Source organism: Tursiops truncatus, chromosome 8 (assembly GCF_011762595.2).
Source record: "Tursiops truncatus isolate mTurTru1 chromosome 8, mTurTru1.mat.Y, whole genome shotgun sequence".
Lineage (NCBI taxonomy): Eukaryota > Metazoa > Chordata > Mammalia > Artiodactyla > Delphinidae > Tursiops > Tursiops truncatus.
This window is the reverse complement of record NC_047041.1, coordinates 101,888,913-101,910,233: the sequence shown is the minus strand read 5'-3', so window position 1 is coordinate 101,910,233 and position 21,321 is coordinate 101,888,913. Positions and strand designations below refer to the sequence as shown.

At 49.0% G+C, this 21,321-nt stretch overlaps 2 protein-coding genes across 5 annotated transcripts in view; both read right to left on the bottom strand.

The window, feature by feature from the left end:
* Nucleotides 1–7,476, bottom strand: part of PACS1 (phosphofurin acidic cluster sorting protein 1) — a 143,680-nt gene extending 136,204 nt beyond the window's left edge. Inside the window, exon 1 of the mRNA XM_033861121.2 lies at nucleotides 5,571–7,476. Coding sequence (XP_033717012.1) covers nucleotides 5,571–5,917 — 347 coding nt within the window. The 5' untranslated portion in view covers nucleotides 5,918–7,476. The remainder of the gene's footprint in view (nucleotides 1–5,570) is intronic.
* Nucleotides 7,477–7,617: 141 nt separating this feature from the next.
* Nucleotides 7,618–21,321, bottom strand: SF3B2 (splicing factor 3b subunit 2). Of its 4 annotated transcripts, none has more exons than XM_033861126.2 (22): nucleotides 21,160–21,321; nucleotides 20,951–20,997; nucleotides 20,598–20,675; nucleotides 19,563–19,811; nucleotides 19,300–19,350; nucleotides 18,059–18,176; nucleotides 17,253–17,353; nucleotides 16,797–16,893; nucleotides 16,540–16,631; nucleotides 15,937–16,152; nucleotides 15,647–15,784; nucleotides 15,247–15,327; nucleotides 14,812–15,039; nucleotides 13,840–13,989; nucleotides 13,121–13,210; nucleotides 12,901–13,008; nucleotides 11,832–11,939; nucleotides 11,402–11,544; nucleotides 11,209–11,310; nucleotides 8,482–8,581; nucleotides 8,191–8,376; nucleotides 7,618–7,852 (listed from the first exon to the last, which is right to left on the bottom strand). In XM_033861126.2, the coding sequence occupies exons 1-22, from the start codon at nucleotides 21,290–21,292 to the stop codon at nucleotides 7,781–7,783; spliced, it is 2,688 nt and encodes an 895-aa protein (XP_033717017.1). In that variant the 5' UTR covers nucleotides 21,293–21,321; the 3' UTR covers nucleotides 7,618–7,780. The 4 variants fall into 4 exon arrangements, with proteins under 4 accessions (XP_033717017.1, XP_033717016.1, XP_073665275.1 ...); XM_033861125.2 differs by having other exon boundaries at nucleotides 20,951–21,000; nucleotides 21,160–21,318; XM_073809174.1 differs by lacking the exon at nucleotides 19,563–19,811.

Here is a 21,321-nt window from a genome sequence, read left to right as displayed (position 1 = left end):
GTGGCTAGTGGCTACTGTATTGAACAGCACAGCTTTAAAGATGAAATAGCCTATGATCTTAAGACATAACTGAATGTCAAAGAAAATGTTTTAAGTAACTGTTTCCTAGAAGTTATAAAAGCTCAGCAACAATACATCATCATTTACTGGCCTTCTCTACTGCGCTACCCAAGGTAGAGGCCAGGCACGTGTCTGCCTAAGCAGCTCCCTAAGCTGTGACTACAGCTATTCGCTGGTTTGTAATAACGTAAAAGGGAAAGCAGGTCCAGCAGGCTTTCTAATCAGATAACTGCCCTGTGAATGACTCCAGAGTTGGTGCCCAGGCACACACATTGGTTCCCTAAAGTCCTCTGAAGTTATGCTGGTTATTCCTTTAATTAGGCCTGGAGAAGGGAGGACTGCGTCAGGGCTCGCCAATCTAGAACCAAACCGCCTTGCTCAATTCCAGCCCAGTGGGCTCTGAGAGACATTTTAAGGCCAACTTCAAACTCTGTCTTTTCTCAAGAGCCCTTAATACCGCTCCGAACTCACACTGGAAAAAGACCAACTCTTGCAATCATTCCCACAGCTTCCCTGGATTCCCAAAGTACTCCCAGAATGTGACACCACAGGTCCAAGCCAAGCCGACTCCAACTTTCGGAGGACCTACTGAGTCTGCAAGTCCGGGCCAAAACAGGACAAGCCTCCTAGGGTGAAGCAGTGAAAAGACACAGCCCAAACGCTTTCTGGCTTGCACCTCCCTGGTGCACACAGAGACGGCACCAACCTTAATAACAGTGGCAGCTTATTGGCTCAGCTAAGAAATTGGAAATCTAGCTTAAAAGGAAATCACATAACCACTAATGTGTCCAAAAGATCTGTAAATCAATACATGTAAGACAGACTCTGTGAAAGTCATTCTCTTTCTGACTTAAGGAATCTGAGCTTCCACAGGGACGGTGGATTATATTACTCCGATAGCGAGCATATTCTATTACAACACTCACAATGTGAAATTCAAATCTTCTAAGATACAAATATGCTTCCAAGACTTTTTTTTTTTTTTTTTTTGTGGTACGCGGGCCTCTCACTGTTGTGGCCTCTCCCGTTGCGGAGCACAGGCTCCGGACGCGCAGGCTCAGCGGCCATGGCTCACGGGCCCAGCTGCTCCGCGGCACGTGGGATCTTCCCGGACCGGGGCACGAACCCGTGTCCCCTGCATCGGCAGGCGGACTCTCAACCACTGCGCCACCAGGGAAGCCCTGCTTCCAAGGCTTTTAACGCTAGGGAAATAAATGAAAGTTTAACAGCTCTCTCTTATTTGATCAATTACATTTACTTTATATCTATCATTTAAGAAGTACTTTCTCCTGTGGATCTATAGGTCCTATTTTATATTTATTTCACCCACATCTTGGAATGGATAGTAAGTAAAAGTATTCCCAATCAATGGATGAAAATGCTAAGGTGTGGGAGAGTTTGCCCTAGCACACAGGAAGCACATACAGCAATACATCCTGGCTTGCCCAGTGCTTTCATGGTTAGAGGGGTAGCTGGCCTCAAGTATCTTCATGAAATTAATACTTCTATTGCAGGACAGTCACACAAACTTGGCCATGGCCACCTCCCCTTTTCTTTTTTTTTTTTTTTTTTTCCAAATGTGGTCTAAAGGAGAAATGTGACTGATAACCACTGAACTCCTTCCCTAAGCACACAGATAAGGATACGCAAATGTGCTCTGTACTCAAAGACAAATGTGATACAGTTAGTGGGTGATAGAGCAGAGCACATTTTGTCTCCTGACAGTCAGTTTTACACCCCTGAGGAAATTTTGTACACTTAGGAAATTGAATAATTTTTCAGTCTCTCCTACTTAAGCAACTCAAAAAGAGAAAAGAACATCAGGGGAAATGTCACCATACAAAGACCAAAGAGAAAGGGTCAATGAGACTCTAAAGCCCTGCCTTCAATGTCAAGCATCTTGCCACCTGGTACCTACGACAGCGCCACACCACTGTCCATACTCTGGACCACAGACCAGGGAGCACTCCTTAGTGTGGAGGGAAAACAGCGTCCACTTCCAAAGCTGTGAATTTCATAATGGAACTGTAACAGACCTACCTGCTGGTGACAGAATCTCAACAGTCAACTGTATTTCACAATGATTACCTCTGGGGAGTGAGAAGAGACACAGGGCTGGGGCTTTCCTTTACCATTTCCATCTTTCTGTACTGCTTGAATTTCTAATCATGGACGTGTATTGATCTTTTTATTTTAAGCCATTGGGATGTAATGTACAGCATAAGGAATATGGTCAATAGTACTGTAATAACTTTGTGTGGGGACAGATGGTTAGTAGACTTATCGTGGTGATCATTTCATAATGTATGCAAATGTCAAATCAAATGCAAATTAAACCAATATAATATTGTATGTCAACTATATTTCAGTTAAAATTTTGAAATTCCTTGTGAGAATAAAAATCTACTATCAGGAAAAAAACCATCTTTTTATTTTAAAAAATGCTGGTAAAAATGGCAATGAAAAGAACAATTTAGTTATTTTAAAGCCAACTATAGGTATGCTCTTCATTCATAAAAAGTAAAAAAAAAAAATACTATGGATTCTGAGAGAATTTAGTAGCTGTTAAGTCAGAGCAGAGTACATACCTGAGAAACAACAACTTTATTTAAACATCTAATAAAGGAAAAAGTTTTTTTTTTTTTCCAAAAGTAAATTATATTCCTACAGGGATCAACAAAAGGAGCATGACCTTCCTAACACTCGACTTTTCAACTCGCTTCTCTGCACTAGGAAGAGGATGACAATTTCACAAGACTGAATCCCAGGACATTTTATACACATCCAACCTTAGATCATACAATCATGCGTGCATTTCTCAAGTGCATATAAATCATACATTTGTGTCTCATTTGAGTTACACAAGACAAGAATGTTAATCCTAGACGATATTCAGCGTGCTGTATACAGAGTGCTCGCTGCCAATACATTCCAAACAATGTGAACAAGCATACCAAGGAGACTTCAAATTAACTGGATGACTCTAATCACTGGAAGGGCCAATAGCAGGCCATTTTCTCCCCACAGGGTGTTATTTTCCATCCTGCAGATAAAACAGCCTGCTCCAAAGAGCACAAGTGTTTCACAAAGAGCTGGGAGGCACAAGGGTGCCGGTTAAAAAATAAGTCAGAGCAGGACAGCTGACAATCCCAAAGATTGGTTGGTAGACATGACAGAACTGCATGCTCCCTGCAGGTGAAAACAACAAGACAGTCTAAGGCTCTCACACCAAGTCAACATAACAATTACTGATTTGATCAGGATGCCTGGCTGTTTCTTTGGCTAATAATTTATTGTGTGGACCTTTCAGTGACCAATAGGGACAGATTGGAAATCAACAGCAATCAGTGTTTTTATTTATCCCCCTCGGTTGCACAGCAGCTTCTTGCCAGTAGGCTCACGCCTTTCTGATCTAACAAGCTAGAGAAGGCAGCTGTCCAAAGGTCACCAGTCAAACAGTGATAGATGTGACGGAAGAACAGGCAAGCATGCTAACACTGGACCCATGGAGGAAAGGACCCAGTGCTTTTATGTTTGAAAGAAGTAGATGAGAATACTTCAACTATAGATGGGCCTGTACAGAAAGAGAAAGGCAGGCCTGCTTAGGACCAAGAGAGGAAAACCACCACATACTAAACTCCCAGTTGCGTCTGGTGTGTGTTAGGGTACTGGCCAAACCTAACTAAACTAATGTGGCTCCTGATTACCCTGAAGAAAGGACAGAGAAAAAGGAAAGTATAAATCAGTGAAGTGAACGCTGAAACACAAGGGACACGAAGAGTAGAGAGGGGCTAATGGAAAACAATTCAGCATTATCTAAAAATGTTCCAGACGTTTATCTCTCAAATAGCAATTCCACCCCTACATATAAAGACATCCTAAAGAAACTTTTGCAAGGAGCACCAAGAGTCCTGGACAAAAATATTTACAGCATTACTGTTTGTATTAACAAACAGGAAACAACCCAAATGTTCATCAAAAGGAGCTTTATGATACATTCACACAATGAAATTCTACCCAATAGTGAAAATACTTAGAGCCACCATACAACACTGATGATTCTCACGAACTTAACGTTGAGTTTAAACACACACACACACACACACACACACAAACAGGCCACAGAACACATACAGTATGATAGCATTTATATAAACTTCCCAAAACATCCACAACTAAAAAACATAGCTTAGAGATGCACATATGTCAGTAAAACTAATTTTATAAGACAGGGAAATGACAGACACACAATTCAAAATAATGTTTACCTTTGTAGGGGGAAGAAGGGGATGTGATCAGGAAGTGGCACCCCGAGGGCTTCAACACAATTGTAATGCTCTTTCTCAAGCTGAGTCAAGTACAGAGATGTACTTCTTGTCATTTTTATTTACAATCCTTTCTAGGACATATATAATCTTGCATGCATGAAACAATTCAGAATAAAGGGGGAGGCATGGAGAAAAATAAAGAGTTGAAGATGTAACCAGACAATGCTCCCCAACCCCACTTACACGTCCATCTGCCCAAGACAGGGCTGACAGAGTAAGGAGCCAGCCAGACTCCAAGCCAACAGAATCAACTCAGTTTACAGGTGACAAAAAAGACTACCTCCAGGCACTTCTCTGGGCTTCCTGGGTGAAACCAGCTTCACAGTGTCTATTCAAGGGGTAAACTGTAGGATGTTGCACACTGTCCCCAAAGAGTTTGAGAAAGACTGCCTTGCCAATACAGAAACAGAAAATATGCCAAACTCAGGTATATTTTACCAATGGAAGGAAAGTCCCCAGATGGTTCCAACAGACAGAGGAATGGATTGAATTTAGGAACAGGCAGTAATTTTATGTAGCCCTGCAGGGCTAGAAGTTGTGACCAGTTATTGGGGGGTGAGGAGGGAGAAGAGGATGAAAAATACACTTTAAGACACATTTAATAGGACTTTTACAAGACGTAGAGGCCGGGACACAATGTGTGTCTTTGGAGTACAAATGAACATGTGTGTTGAAGACAAACTAGAAGCGCCAAGGGTTACTATACCGACTTTACCTGGCAGAAGGTGACAACCGAGTTTGACACGTGCCAAGTATATTGGGAAATAATGTCTAAAGAGATCCATACCACATCTATGTAACATATGTACAGCCCACGGGAGCTGGCAAGGCCGGGAAAAGAGTCTGTGACTTTCACAGGGAAACTGACAGGAAGGCCGGATTCGGTCAGATCAACAAGAGAAGGCCCAGGGCTGAGAGTCCAGAAGGCCCAGCTCAGAGAGGGGAAGAGGGTGGCCCCGGCCCCAGACAGAAGGTGGGGATGCCAGGAGAGGGCGGGGTCCATTCGGGAGGAGTCCCGGGAGGCCGGGCAGGAGCCAGGCCGGGCGGCAAAGCAGCCAGAGGGAATCTAGGGTCGGGGTGCCCCCTTGGGCGATAGGACGGGGAGGAATGGGAAGGCGGGGGCCTGCCACAGACCCGGCTGGGCGACCCCCGAGGGCCCGGTCCCCCCCACCCGCCGCTCACCTGGGCACGCAGCTGGACGAGCTCCGGTCCACCTCCCAGGTGGCGTACAGGTTCATCTGCACGGGGGCGGGGGTGCGGCCTGGCCCCGGGCCGCCGGGAGTCGCAGAGCCCGAGGCCACCGCGACGGCCATGGAGGTGGAGGTGGACGAGGACGAGGAGGAGGCGGCCGCCGCCGAGGTGGACGAGGACGACGAGGTGGCCTGGGCCAGCTTGGGGGGCGTCGGCTGCTGCGGCAGCTGCTGCGGCGGTGGCTGCTGCGGCGGAGACTGGGCGACCCCAGAGCCCCGCTGGCCACTGCCGCCCCCGGCGCCTCCGGGACCACCGCCCGCCCCTCCACGTTCCGCCATGGCCCGGCCGGGGATAGGGAGGCACAGGGGTTACGGGAATCAGGCGACGCCGAGCGGACGCCGAGGCTTCTCCGGCGGCGGCGGCGGCGGCGGCGGCGGCGGGGGCTCGACTCGTCTGCTCAGCCCGCCCGCCAGAGCGCGCGAGCGAGAGACTGCACGCACGCGCGGGGCCTCGCGGCGCGCGGTCCTCGCGCTCGCCCGCCGCTGCCAGTTGCGGCTCGCGCCGCCAAAGCACTGGGTGGGCGTGTCCGGGGAGGGGGCGGGGAGGCCTGGCCCGCGCCCGCCCCACCCAGCGCCGAGGGGCGGGGCCGGGGCCGCGCTCGCGCTCGCGCCCCGGGCGGGCCTGTGGGCGTGCGCGCCCCTCGCTCTTCAGGAGAGGGGTCGGCGGTTCGCGCCTCTGCCGGATCCTCTCCTTAAGTTCGCGGCCCGGCGGCAGCCAGCTGACCCCCCTCTTCTCTCGCGTCGTCCTTTCCACGGGGGCGGCGGCAGCCGAGCCAGCGGAAACCTCGCTTTTCCGGGGCGCGGCCCCGGACCGGAGGGGGCTACCGCGGCAGCGCGCCTCGGCCCTCTCGGGCCTGTGGACCAGAGGCCCAACCCGCTGCCCACCCAAGCCCGCTTTCCGACCGCCGCCCTGGCCCCCACCCTGCGGCTCCGGGGCTTCTTCGCCGTCACGACCAGCGAAGGGAGCGATGGAGACCCAGCGGCCGGCTGGGCGCCTGTGGGCCGGGCAGTTTCCGCCCCGCTTTTCCCCAGTGTGGGCAAGGGCTCAAGGACCTAGAGTTCAGAAGGCCTTTGGCACGGGTGAATCTGAAGTTAAGCCCTGACCCATCTGGAGCCAACCACCTATTTTCTGCCCCTAATGTCCCCCTCCCACAAAGAACCATCACAGTCCCAAGCCATCTCTACGCTCAATTTCTTCTACTTGGGATGTTTTTCTGCTTCGTCACTTACTTAATTTCTAAAATCCTATTCTTCCCGAGGCCTTACTCAACTGCCTCATCCTCCCTGGAGTCACCCACACTCCCGGCTCCAGAAACCATCTCGAATCCTCCTGCATGCCGGCACCCCAGATGGTGGACTTGGACCAGCATCAGTGGTACAGCGGCAGTATGCGACTTCCCTCCCCAGTGCTTGGCAAATGCCCGTTGGAACCATTGGGCCAACGTAGTCTAGCCTGTCAGAAAGACCTCCCAGGACAGGGGGACTAGAACCTGGGAAAGCAGCCCCCGCCCACCAAAACCTGGAGACTTGTTGATGAAACCACCCAGGGGCTCACATGGACTCAGGACAACCTATACGGACTTTGAGCTGTGCTCTCTCCCACGTAAGGACTTGGACGCTTGGCCACAAGGTCTATTAGGAAGGCCTGACCTGGCCTACTTCCCAAGCCCACTGTACTTCCTCAGCCCAGCCAGGGCGCTAAGCTGGCTATTTTTAGTCCCCAAGGACACACCAGTAAGGTCAAACCAGACCTGGAGGTCCCTCCCCCAGAGCCTTCCTACAAAAGCAGGCAGTGGTAAAACACACAATCTCGGTGTGGCTTTAGCTTCATCACCAGTCTCAACTGCAACATCTGATCCAAGTGCCTGCCCCCAGCCACTGGAGCAACTTCAGGTTGTAGAAAATGGCTGTTTCCGTTCTTTTGCAGGAGGGGACTAAAACAAGATGAAGGAGGATGAGCAGTGTTACATATTCATCTCTTTCCTTGGGAAACAGCTTTATTTACAAAACAGGTCTAAAATAAGAACATGAAATAACAAGCCCCTGGGAAGAGCAGGAGAGCTGGCTTTTGGGGACCCACATGTGAAGAAGCCCAGGTGTCCAGGCAAAGGGCCGAAAGGAGGGCCAGGTGTGTGAGGGGACCTAAAATTTGAACTCCTTGTATTTCTTGCTGCCCCCACGGCTGTCCTGGGGCTGAGCTTTCCGTTTCTTTTGCTGTAGGAGAGAATGAAACAGGTTACAACAGGTTAAACAACTGGCTGATCCCCAAAACAAAGAGTGGGCAGCCTGACAGAGCCACACACGTCTGTGGAAAAAGTACTGAAACTGGAATTCTCAGAGTTGGATGAGTTCCCTCCCCTCCCTGTGCCTGTTTCATCATCCTTAAAGAGGGCAGCCCACTGGAGGATTCCTAGGTTCCCAACCCCAAGGAAGCTCAGGGCAGCAGGCACTGCGTCCTCCCTCCCTCTCACCACTAGAGGACACCAGCCCACTGAGAAAGGCGGCCCTGGTCCCTGGCGCTCACGAAGCCAGGCTCCTGTGTGCGCGCCCACCTTCTGCTTGGCCGCGTGCTCAGCCACCATGTCACTGAAGTCTTCTTTCTCCACTTGTGCCTGCTGCTCCCGCACGTGCTCCTCATACTTCTGGGTCATGGCCATGGGATCCAGCTCCAGCTCTTCGGGTGCCAGGGCCACTTCCACACCTTGTAGCTCGGGGGCCGGGCCCTTCCGGCTCATAACCTGGAAGAGGAATCAGAGCCTTGTCATCTCCAAAGGGGAAGCTCAGAAGCCCTAGCTCCTGACCCACTTCCCAGCCCCCAAAAGCGGTATCCTCCAAGTGCTCACCGTGGACATGTCATAGATGTGGGTTGATCCCATCATGGCGCCCCCAACAGTGGCCGTTCTCTTCTCTGGCAACACAGTGAACAGCTGAGGCGTCTCACTTCTGCAAAGGACGAGGGGGTCAAGCCCAAAAAGGAAAGGATAAAAGGGTCTCCAGGAGGGACAGCAAAAGGAGTAAGGGCAGCATCCCCACAGAGCTCCCCAGCGAGGTTCCAAGATACCCAGGGGAAAAATTCTGCCCAAGCTGCCTCTGCAAGTCATGGAGACCCATGGGAGGAAGAAGTGCCACCTGTTTCAAGAATGCTACTCGAAATACAACAGCAAATCTACCAATACCAACCCAGACCATGACTTCATCCCCACCCCTCCCCCTGGAAGAGGTGAAAATCTATTCTCACAAAGCAGCCAGAAGGAAAAACGGAATTCACATCCTGTCACTCCTTTGCTCAAAACCCTTTGAGGCTTCTGATCATTGTTTGAATAAACCCAAACTCTTTACCATGACCTATAGGGTTCATCATCTGGTCCCGTACTTAATCCCTGCTCACTACAGTCTAGCCCCAATACCCTTCTTTCTTTTTCTTCCTCAAAACTTGAGACTTCTGCTTCTGGATAAGGAGTAACAGGGACCAGATTTACCCTCCCACCTGAAACTATCAAAAAAGGGGCAAAATATATGGAACAGTGGTTTTCAAGTCACTGGACACGAAGCAACGAAGGACAGTGACTCCTGAGAGACAGGAAACAAATGAGGTGATTCCTTCAATTGTCCATCCTACTGCACTGAGAGTTTCCAGGCTACAGAATAAAGAGGGGAACTCCTGTAGAGCCCAGAGGACTCTAGGAGTTGAAAGGATGAAGCTGAAAGTGCAGAGAGACTACGGTGACTAGAGATCACAGGACAGAGAACTGGAGAAGAGAAAGCAGCACAGAGACTCGAGAACTCAAGAGACCTACAGAGAATCCCCTCAAGTTCTCAGGTGAGTACTGTGTGGATGGAGACTACCAAGGCCAGGGAAAGAACCACCCGTTAGCATTAGTGGTATCATACATGCCTGCTCTTCACACGGGACTGGGAATAGTGCCTAGTCCCACTAGCCAGACTGAAAAACCTCCTGATTAACAAGATATTGGATAGAGTATAGGGTCTTGTGCCTCAATAGTGAAGAGGACTGAGCACTGCTTCAGTCCTGCCTAATGAACCTGAAAAGCAAGACCTGAAAGAATCGAACTGTTTCCAAGTACCTTAACTGTAACCTTGAACAAAACTAAAGAAGATTTATAGGACTATGAAAGTATTCTGGACCTGACAAGGTACATTTCACAAAGTCTGTCATCCAATCAAAAATTACCAGACATGCAAAGAAGCATGAAAATACAATCGTCAATGAGGAAAACAATCAATGCACTTAAATCAACCCAGAACTGGCACAGATGTTAGCATTAGCAGGCAAGTACATTAAAATGTTATTATAATTGGATTCCGTATGTTCAAAAGTCAAATAAGAGACACAGGAGATATAAAAAGACCCAAATCGCACTTCTAGAGATGAAAACTACACTGGATGGGATTAATGTCAGATTAGAAATAGTGGAAAAAAATATTAGCAAACTTGAAGACATAGGAATAGAAAACTTCTAAAATGAAATAAAAAGAGAAATGAGAAATTTTTTAAATGAACAGAGCATCGGTGAGCTGTAGGTCAACTTCAAGAAATCTAATAGATGTATAATTGGAGTTCCCAAAGGAGAGGAGAAAGAGAAGGGAACAGGAAAAAATATTTGGAGAAATAATGGCCAGAATTTTTCCAAAATTAATAAAAACTATAAAGGCACAGATTCCAGATGCTTAACAAACCCCAAGTAAAGAAACAAAAGATGGGACTTCCCTGGCAGTCCAGTGGTTAGGACTCGCCACTTTCACTGCTTTCACTCCTGGCTTTCACCAGGTTGGGGAACTAAGATCCTGCAAGCCATGCAGCATGGCCAGAAAAAGAAGGGAAAAAACACCCCACCAAACCGTTTTAACAAAAGAAAGAAATACGAAGAAAACTACACTACTATGCTGCACTACACTGCATGTCATAATCTGTTCAAAACAGTGATAAAAAGAAAATCTTAAAAGCAGCCAGAGAAAAATGGCACAAATGCACAGAGGAACAAAGGAAGGATGATGACAGATTTCCTGCCAGAAATGATGCAAGAAAGAAGACACTGAATCAACATCTTTAAAGTAATGAAAGAAAAAAAATCACTGTTAACCTAGAATCCTGTATCTTTCAAAAAGGAAGGCTACTACATGGTTATTATTTTTGTTTAAATGGTCAATTATCTTTTAGAGAGATTTAAATAATAAGAATTGTCTATTATCATTTCCAGTGTTCTTTTACTTGCTCTTACAGTTCTTTCTGCCCCAGCTCTCAGCCCAAATACCTCTTCCTCCATAAGCCTTCCCAAAGGCCTCCCCACCACCCAAATCCCTCTACATCCTATTACTCAGTTTCCTTTGCTACACGTCTTATCCACATCTGAAATTACCTTGTTCTCTGATCACTTGTTTACCTCGCCTGACTTTTTCACTGCAGATGTCCCAGTGCCTAGAGCAGTGCCTGGCACAGAGCTAGTGTTCAATAATTGTTTAAAAAGAAAAAGGGGGGGCCGGAGAAAAAGTCAGCCAGTCCACCTAGAGGCTGAAAATCCTCCCCTCTCAGCCCTCCCTGGTTCCCTCACCCATCCATCGCCTCCTCAATCTTCTTCTTCCTCAGTTCAATGAGTTCAGGGGTCTCCATTCCAGCTGGCACTGATGAGAACCCTCCAGGAGTGATGAGGCCACTGTGAAGAGAGGAACAAGCTCTGGAGTAAAGACAAGGCCCCCAAAGACAGACATACCACTTCAGAGAGGCAGACTCTCTGCTTCCCCCACCTGTCTGCAGGGGTAATGAAGCCCGTCTCATCTGGCTTATCTTCATCACTTTCTTCCTCTTCCTCTTCTTCTGAAGACTCTTCATCAGATGGCTCCAGCTCCCCCCAAGGGGTCCGATCAATCTCTTCTTCCTCAGTCTTGGTCTGAAAGACATCACTCATTCATTCAACAAATGTTTACTATATACCTATTATGTGTCAAGCGGTTGTAAACAGAGGGATATGAGAGTAAACAAATAGACAATAATCACTACCGACAAAGAGCTCATATGCTAGTGGGGAGCTTGCATTACATCTCAGGAAAACATATGTCCCTTTTTCAGACTTTGAAACTTCAGAACACACAGCTCTCTGCTAATGAAGCTATAAACCAACTATCTCTGAACTTCATAACCTTAACTAAGACCAAGCTTGCCAGCCGTGGCCCATACCTGAAATTCAGCAGCATTGGTTCCAAACACATCCCCATAGAGGGGTTTCCCGGTCTCATCTACTGGGGGTTTGCCCCAGCCACCAGCATGGTACCCAAAAGAACAGCTCTGCAAGACAGGAAAGCAAGTCAGTTCCACTCCTATGCTCCAAAAGAAACACTGAAGCCCTAAAGAAAAGTCATGCTCCAAAGTACAGAACTAACACCTGGGAACTCTGGAGATTATGATTTCAGAGAAGAATTAAATCTTATAAAGCATTACAAAGCAAAAGTAGTAAACAATAAAAATCTGGAGGTAATAGGATGGGGAGATGGGAGCAGAAAGCATGCTAATAAATTCAGCCTTTGTGGCAGAGTCCATGCTATCTGAAACTGAAACATACACTTTAAAAAACATTACTCCAACTTCTTACTGATTTTTCCTAACTTTGGTAAGCTTTTAGAATCTATTACTCTTAAGGGACAGAAATTTTTATCTGAAGTTTAACAATTACTTCTTTTTCACTTTAATAAATCTTTCCTTAAAAAAATTTTAAAAATAAAAATAAGTTCAATGCCATTCCTGAGATAAAATTATATCTGTCTATCTCTCTGATAATATCAGAGAGATTATCTGGAAACACATTCACCAGATATTAAATTTGGTTATTTGAGTGGTGAAATGTGGGTGATGTGTTTTCATCTTTGTACTTGTCAATTCTGATTGACCACTTTATGACAAGCATCTCAGATTCTTTTTTAAAACAAAAACCATTACTCCTTTAAAAAAAAAAAAAAAGGACACATGGTAGAATGAGAAAAGGGAAAAGAAAATCATCCTCTAGTTAAAAAGTAGAGCCAGGGCTTCCCTGGTGGCGCAGTGGTTGAGAGTCCGCCTGCCGATGCAGGGGACACGGGTTCGTGCCCCAGTCCGGGAAGATCCCACATGCCGCGGAGTGGCTGGGCCCGTGAGCCATGGCCGCTGAGCCTGCGCGTCCGGAGCCTGTGCTCCGCAACGGGAGAGGCCTGCATACCGCAAAAAAAAAAAAAATGTAGAGCCAGCTAAGAATGAAAGAAAGGATAGTACTCACCTCGGGGATAGGCGAGTTCAGCCCAGGGATTTTCAGGTTGGGGTACGACGGGGGTGGTCCATATCGCTGCATGGCAATCAGCCACGGGGGAGGGACCTTGTGGGCATTCTGCAGGAAAAAGAGGACAGGATACCATCTGCCCAACCCTATCCCCTTGTCTCTCTCCTGCCCCAATTCCCAACCCCTTCTCTACTTTCCCAGTCAGATAACTGGCACTCACTGGTCCTACTGGCATCCCCAAGGAAATCCTCAGCTCATCAGACAGATCTCCTGGCTTCTTCTCCTTCAGTCGTGTCTCAAACTCCTTCCCCTGAGGAAAAAGCCAAGCATGCTGTATTGTGGACACCAGACACACGCTGGGAGGTCAATTGCAAGAGGACATGAGAACAAAGACGAGATGTCCCAATCCACATCAGACACAAAGTCCCACTGAGGGCTACCCAGTTCCCACTCTGATTCTCATCACTTCTTTCCCTGGCTAGAGTAGGGAAAGGAATAAAGGCCAGGAAGTAGGGAGAAAGGCAAGACTCCCAGTGCAGTCACTAACCCACTATGAGAACGTGGCCAAATCTAAGGACAGGCTTTCTCATCTGCTAAATGAGGACGTTCGAGAAGATGATCTCCAAGGTCCTTCCACTTGAAAAACTGCACGGTGATTATTTCAAGCATCAGAAAAAAAATACTTTTCTCCTACCCTCAATACTAAACGTTTCCTAAAAGCATCTGCCCTTGGCCCCTCTGTTCCTGAACCACCCACAATAAACAATGATCACCTCAAAGACATAGTCTGCATTTCTCTTTCAGAAAACTACCTCATTCCAAACTCTAAGGCTGAGGGGAGGGGCCCCGTACCCGCTTCCAGCTTCCAAACCCCTTTTGACCAAGAGTTACACAGCCATGCCCAAAGGCCCAGCCTTGCCTCCCCGCCCCCTCCCGGACCTCGTAGTACAGGTCCCCGTGGATGGTCAGCTTTGGCTTGGTCTGCCACTTGAAGAAGGCGTCATGCAGTTTCTGGTAATCAATGTCGATCTTCCCCATCTTGGGCCGAACCTTCTCGCGCATCTTTGACTTCATGGTTTTCTGTTCTTCCTGTGGGGCATGGCAGAAGACACACCATAAAAGGTATTCACCAAGTTCAACTCTTGGTAGGTCTAAATCCCCACTCCCAAAAGAGACAGAGGGAAACCTCATTTGGCTCATTCCGAAAGTCACCAAAATCCTTCCTGCTCAAGCCCCTCAAAATTACATGATCCACGCTGAACAAAATAGATGTAACATATGCAATCAGCCTCAGCTATCTAGGTCAAATATTTTTTAAGCCATCTGATCAAGAGACTGAGCTCATCAGTTGCCTCTGCAGAGAGCTAGGTGACTAGAATCTAACTGGGAGGCAGTTTTCACCATGTGCTTTGGTACCTCCTTAATTTCTGCACTACACGCAACTATTACCTAATGAGAGTATTTAATTAAAAATTTTAAATTCAAGAAGTTACACAACCACCATACATTTCTAGCCACAAGTGCATCAGGTTCACACAGGGGGCAGAGAAGTACAGACACAGCAACCTGCAGAGGGAGGAGTCACCGTGTGCAAATGAGAGAGTTGGCAAAGTGCAGGCAGGGGGACAAGGAGACAAAGGGGCAAACCGAACCGCACAGAACCGGAAGTCTCAGCGGGGGCAAGAGAGCGAGCTCTGAGCATACAGGTGAGGTCTGCCTTTTGTGAGATGTCCTTCCCCTCCTGCCCTCCCTGCCATGTGTGACATGCAGTGCTGACTTCTAAACTGAAGAATAAATAATCAGACAATTAATGTGTAGGTGGGTTTTGGGAGCCAGCTGCAATTTTGAAGCCGGTTGCTGCTAAGGACGTGGATCCCCCAGGGCAGATCTGAACCCCAGCCAGGCCCTCACCTTCTCCTGCAGGGCCTCCCGCATCTCCTGGATGCCTGTGCGTTTGATGAAGTCGGGTAGCTCGAAGGGGGGCTTCTCAATGCCTCGTTTGCCCTGCAGGTACTTGCGCTTAAAACACCAGTGGCGAGGCACGGGCACAGAATTCCGAGTGGCCTTGAGGTGAACCAAGAGCTTGGGGTCCTGCGCAGTCACGTCATGCATCTCCACAACGTCGGGCCGAGCCACAAGCTGGAAAACACAGCAGCACCCCTCTGGAAAGCCTGAACTTCGCAGATCTAAAGCTTGCCTGCTTGCTCTTCCTCAAAGGGCCCGTCCCGGGCCTCCTTCAAAGCCCTCCTCCCCACCCCGAGAGCAAACCCCCTGAGAGGTTCCGGGAGCTCCTCGTGTGCTCTCCCAGCTGGGCTCCAGGCCTTGATGGAACGTCTCAGCTCTCACCTGCTTGAGTTCAGCCACAGTGAAGCGATTCATTCGGCGCAGCTTCTTCTTGGACAGCTTGGGGGCTTCTGGCTTCTTTTCCTAGAACAGGACATTTTTTCTTTTTCTTGGCCTCACTGCACGGCTTGCGAGATCTTACTTCCCCAACCTGGGATTGAACCCGTGCCCCCTGCAGTGGAAGTGTGGAGACCTAACCACTGGACCACCAGGGAAGTCCCAGAACAATCATCTCTTGTGAGCAGGATTCTTAGGTGTGAATCAGACCGCCCAGCTTACCCTGAAACTAAAGCCACCAAAGGACTTCTCCCCTGCAAGAGTTCCCCATGGTCCCTCGCTGGCTGTATCTCAGCTACTCGTCCCCAGAGCCCTTGTTTCCCCAACAGGAGAGCGTGGGCTTCACCTGCTCGTCATCACTGCTATCATCATCGCTGTCCTTGTGCTCCTCCTCAAAGCCCTTTTTCTTGGGGGCCGCAGAGTTCTCCAGTTTGTCAAGTTTCTCTGGCTCCTTCTCCTTCTCCTTCTTCACGTCATCAGTGAGCTGAGGAGGCAGACAGCATGGAAACCCCAGCCCTGGGCCCCTCCCCGGTTCCTGAACCTGGCACTGAAGAGGTGCCCTCCTCCCCTTGTCCTGCCCCATCCCTGCCCCTACTCTGCTAGCTCTGCCCCTTCCGAGGGCGCTCCTCCTTGTACCTTGAAAGCCTCAAAAATCCTCTTGAAGAAGATGAAGTTGGGCTCATAAATTTCAGGCTCTTCAGTCACGTACTCAATTTCCACATCAGCCGCTGGGGAGTCAGAGCCACGGGAGCGGCTTGACTCTTTGTCTCGGTCCCCAGAGCTCTCAGATGATGCCCCCCGCACCCGCTGGGGCTTTTTCTTCTTCTTTCGGTTCCGACGCTTCCGGTTTTTCTGCCAAAACATGGAAAACCAACTGGGTCAGGGAATCCAAGCACCATGCTTGCCTCCCAACCGCCAATCTCACCCAATTTCCCCAAGTGACTGAGAAAAGAGGCCTCGAAGTCAGACCACAAAGTTCTACCCCTCTCAAGCTGTGTGCCTCTGAGTACATTACTGCATCTCTCAGAACCTCAGTTATTTCAGCTCTAAAATGGAGGCAGGCATCACACTCAGAACTCAAAGGATTTAGCCAATTGAATAAAAAATACCTGTAAGACGCTTTGGACAAAGAACTGGCAAGAAACAGCAGCTACTGCTTATTGAACACTTAGAATAGGGGTTATTTTAGGGCCCAAACCCTCTCTCTGACATCCCTTCCAGATCCAGCTCCATCCATACCTCTTTTTTAGATATGGACACTGTGTCCTCCTCAGTCTCTGACGCCGAGTGGCCCAGGGACGAGCGAGTATCTGTCTCCATTTCCTCTTCGTCTGTAAGGGAGGAAGGAGGCCATCAGTCTCTTCACGGTAACCCCTCTTTACCAAGAGCCAGTTTCTCTCTCAAATCCTCCTCGGGGGAGGGAGGAGGGAAGCACACTTGGCTGCAGCTCTGCAGGCTCTGTCCCTGCAGCCCTTGGGACACGGTGGCACACTCACCCTGCTGAGAGTTCATCTCTTCCTGGCGGCTCTCCTTTAGCTGCAGGATCTTTTCCAAAGCCTGGGGGATCTTGGGGCCCACAGAGGGGTCATCCATCTGCCAGAGACAACCCAGGCAGAGGGGGTGATCACAGTGCCCTTTTTCCTCCGACTCCTACCTCTTGTACTCGAAAGCCTGCTGGCCAGGTGTTGGGAACAGCAGATAGGGGACAACACCAACTGAATTCAACCATCCCTCAGCATCCCTCAAAGTGAAGCCCAGAACCCTACCCCAGAAACGTCTCCCAGACCCTACTTCCTGCCCTACCTAAGTATGTTTTAAGTAAATATGGCTCCCCGCACCCAACCCCACCCCCAGAAGTTCTCCCATCTTCTCTGGAATCCTTCTCAAAAAATCCAGAAACAGTCCCTTTCTAAAACACTCTCCTGTCCCTAGGAGGAAATCAGCAATCTCACCTCTCTGTTCTCATCTCCAGGAGGTGGTGGGGGACCACGAGGCCGAGGAACAGGGGCCCCCATAGGCAGGACAGTGGGAGTGGGACCCACTGGAGCAGCCACTGAGAGGAGAAAAAACAAAATCTCAAGTAAGAAAAGACAAATCACACATTTTAAAAATTACCTTCCTTGGGGCTTCCCTGGCGGCTCAGTGGTTGGGAATCCGCCTGCCAATGCAGGGGACATGGGTTCGAGTCCTGGTCCAGGAAGATCCCACGTGCCACAGAGCAAGTAAGCCTGTGTGCCACAACTACTGAGCCTGTGCCCTAGAGCCCGCAAACTACAACTACTAAGCCCACATGCCACAACTACTGAAGCCCACATGCCTAGAGCCCATGCTCCACAACAAAGAGAAGCCAACGTAATGAGAAGCCTGCGCACCGCAAAGAAGAGTAGCCCCCGCTCGCCGCAACTAGAGAAAGCCCGTGCACAGCAATGAAGGCCCAATGCAGCCAAAAATAAAATAACTAAATTTTTTTAAAAAGAATGATTTGAAAAAAAAATCAAAACATAAAAATTACCTTCCTTGCTTCAAAGTCAGGGTAATGGTTACCCTTGGGAGAAGGGGTGGCTAGAAGGGTGCAGGGCTTCTAGGGTGCTGGTAGTTTTGGTTCTTGGTCCAAGTGCTAGTTGTATGGATGTATTCAGTTTGTGAAAATTCACTGAACTGTACGCTTACAATATGTGCACCTTTTCATGTGATATATGCTTAAGTTAAAAATTGTCATCATCTTCCTTGCCCTTCCCTTCCATTTCCACGGTCTTACCTCGAGGACCCAGAGGAGTGCGAACACCAATTTGGCCCATGTCTTGTGGGGGCCGAGGGACTGGCGTGCCCATCTTGGCAATCTCCTGCTGCCGTTCCTGCTCCAGTAACACAGCTGCCTATGAGAGGGAAGTAGGAGTTGGAGACACCGCTTTGGAAATCCATTGGGCAGGCAGCACCTGGCAAATGCAGCCTTTCAGCCAGGTAACTGGCCCAAGGAGAACTGATTAATCAGGTACCACCCGTGTTCTGACATCCTCGCCACACCCACACTTCCAGGCTATTGATCCAAGTGAAGGAGCCCTCTCACCACAAAAGAAAACCCCTGGAAATTACACCAATAAAAACCCTGAGAAACTTCTGGTTCCTAACAGAGAATTTAATACTTAATAAACACTACCTTCTGTTTTTTAACAAGATTTTTCTTCCCCAAGAGATTAAGTTATTTCTAAGGACACTGAACTCTTTTCTTGTACCTGCCCCTCAAGATCTAGCACAATCTGGGCAAAGACAGTACTCTGTAAATATTTCCATATTTGTTGCTGTTAATGCTTATTTTCTAATACTCCTGAGTAACGTATGGGGTAACAACTGATATAATGTGTCTCTGTGGCTGAATGTCTTACGTATCATTCCCTAACTCAGAGCCATCACGTTTAAACTAAATCTGATACAAATAACTAAATTAGCCCAGAGTTCTCTCCAATGTACCTCAAATGATATCATGTAAGACTAGTAGGGGTCAGGAAACCTTTTCTGTAATGGGCCAGTCAGTAAATATTTTAGCCTTTTCAGACTGTCTGTACAGACTCTGTTGTGTATTCTCCGTTTGTTTTTGTTGTGTTTTTTTAAATGATCCTTCAAAAATATAAAGACCATTCTTACATCACAGGCCATAAAAAACAGGCTGTACTCCACAGTTTACCAACCCTTGGGCTACATGAAAGAGAGAATTATTTAGGAGATACTGGAACTTAGATGAGGATGAGGTAACCTCCACGGAAAACTTTTTTTTTTTTTTTTTGTGGCCATACCATGCGGCTTGCAGGATCTTAGTTCCCTCACCAGGGATCGAACCCAGGCCCCCAGCAGTGGAAGCGCAGAGTCCTAACCACTGGACCGCCAGCGAATTCCCTCCATGGAGAACTTGAATGGTACTTCTCGTTTTAGACACTAAGCACTAGCAGTGACAGACAAAGAACTGGACCCTGAGGTCAAAGGTTAGGATGAGGGAGGCATTACCCGCTTCTGCTGCTCCAAAAGTTCATGTTCCTTCAGTGAATGATCTCCCTGCTTAAAAAAGAAAACAAGCTCATACCAGCACCAATACCCCACAGGCCAGTCTGCCACAACTCTGCTTCCTGGCGTCCTCTTCCAGCCTAGGGCCCAAGTCTTTGGTTCAGACCTTCCCAGAAGCCTTGGCCCCAGGATCCGGCTCTCTCTGAGGCTCCACTCCCCTTTCGGGACCCTGATGAGATCCAGGCTCAGGCCGCCACCTGCCCTACCTGCTTGGCACGCTCCTCCTGCTGCATCAGCAACGCCGCCTGCTGCTGCGCCAGCTTTAGCCGCTCTTCCTCTGACAGCGCCACGGGATCGCCCACCCGGAGAGGAGGAGGGGGCCCCAGGTTTGGTGGGCGGGGTCCAACTGCCATAGGAAAGCCAAGGCCAAGGCCGGGTGGGGGTGGTGGGGGTGGCGGAGGAGGTTGCAGAGGAGGGAGTCCCATGGGGGGGGGTGGCATGGGAATCCCAGAGAGCTGTGGGGAAAATAAGACCGTTAACTAGGCAGCATTTATCTAACTGCAGACATTTGCTGGGGAACTGCTATAAGCCAGGTGCTGGGATGTGAAGTCAAATGACGCATAATTCTTGCACTCAAGAAAAGAATACTCTACAGCAATATCAAGGATATCAAGAATACTCTATAGCAATGTTAACTCTGGGGCACCAACTAATGGAAGCTATCAACTCGCTCTCCAGAAAAATATCACGAACACAGACTTTGCATACAATTTCAGGAGATTCAGGGACACCTCAAAAGGCCATCTAAGAACTCCTCATCCCACACATAGAAGTCCCTGGACCCCAAGTCAGAGCCACTGCTCTAAAGAAAGAGAGTCAAATCCTAGATCAGAAAAGACATGCAAGTTGAGAGGAGCTGGAGCCACTGTGCCTCCAAGGACTCACTAAATATAGAGAATATGAAATCAAATCAGGGAGTAAGCCCTAGTTTCTCACTGAATAATATGGCAACTGTGTGCTGGGAGGGCAGAGAAGAGGGTGATTACGTTCCACTAGGGGAGGAGTAAATCAGGCTTCCAGATATTTAAGCTGAATCTTAAATGACATGTAGTATTTGGAGGAGCTGACACCGAGGAAAGAGGCAAGGATCAGGACCAAGGGAGAATTGAAGAGTTCCCAATACTGTCATCACAGTACCTCCCTGCCCAATCGGCTAGTTGCATCCCTCCCGTACATTCCATGTGAGAGTATGGGCTACTGTGAGTAGAAACGGATCTTATCAAGCCGGACAATCTCCTTACCTGAGCTGACATAGGAGGGGGAGCAGCTTTGTCCCCATCTTCACCTCTCAGAACGGGCCGATTCAGGACGATGCCAGTCTGAGAAAGAGAAGGACTCTGAGTCAGCCCAAAAGGAGTTCTTCCACTGAACAACATTCGCTCTGTTCAACAAAATTTACCCAGAGTCTGTCTGCCAGAGCTCGGACTGGACTCTCAGGAAGACCGATATATCTGAGCAGGCAAGAAGAGGCAAAAAGAGCAAGACCCCACTTGCTGTACGGAGATACGTTAAGAACGAAGACCGAGTTGTGAGGGATCATTAATGCCTCCTCGAAAAGCTCGGCCTACCCTGATGTCCCGCCACCAACACTTACCTGGCGGGTGTAGGTCTGCAGCCGCTCCACCAGCTCCTCGCGAGTCCCTGCTGGGCAAAGCACAGGATCAATGGGGTAGGTCAGGCGGAGCAGGCCCAAGTCAGGCCCCCGCGGCCAGCCTCCACCCCCGCCCCCGAGTCTCCGGGGTAACCAGCTCCGCTTCCCCGCAGGCCTGCACTTTCCCGCTCTTGACCTCCCGTGCTCCTCACCCTGGATCGGAGCTCCGATCTCTGCTAATTTGGCCTGAAGCTCCTGGGCAGCCCAGGCACCGTAGTGCCCAGGGGGCGGCGGCGGCGGCAGCTGCAACTCCCCTTTAGGGGGTTCGGGATGCTCGGCCGCCATCTTAGCCGCAGGAAGGCGCGCGACCAACC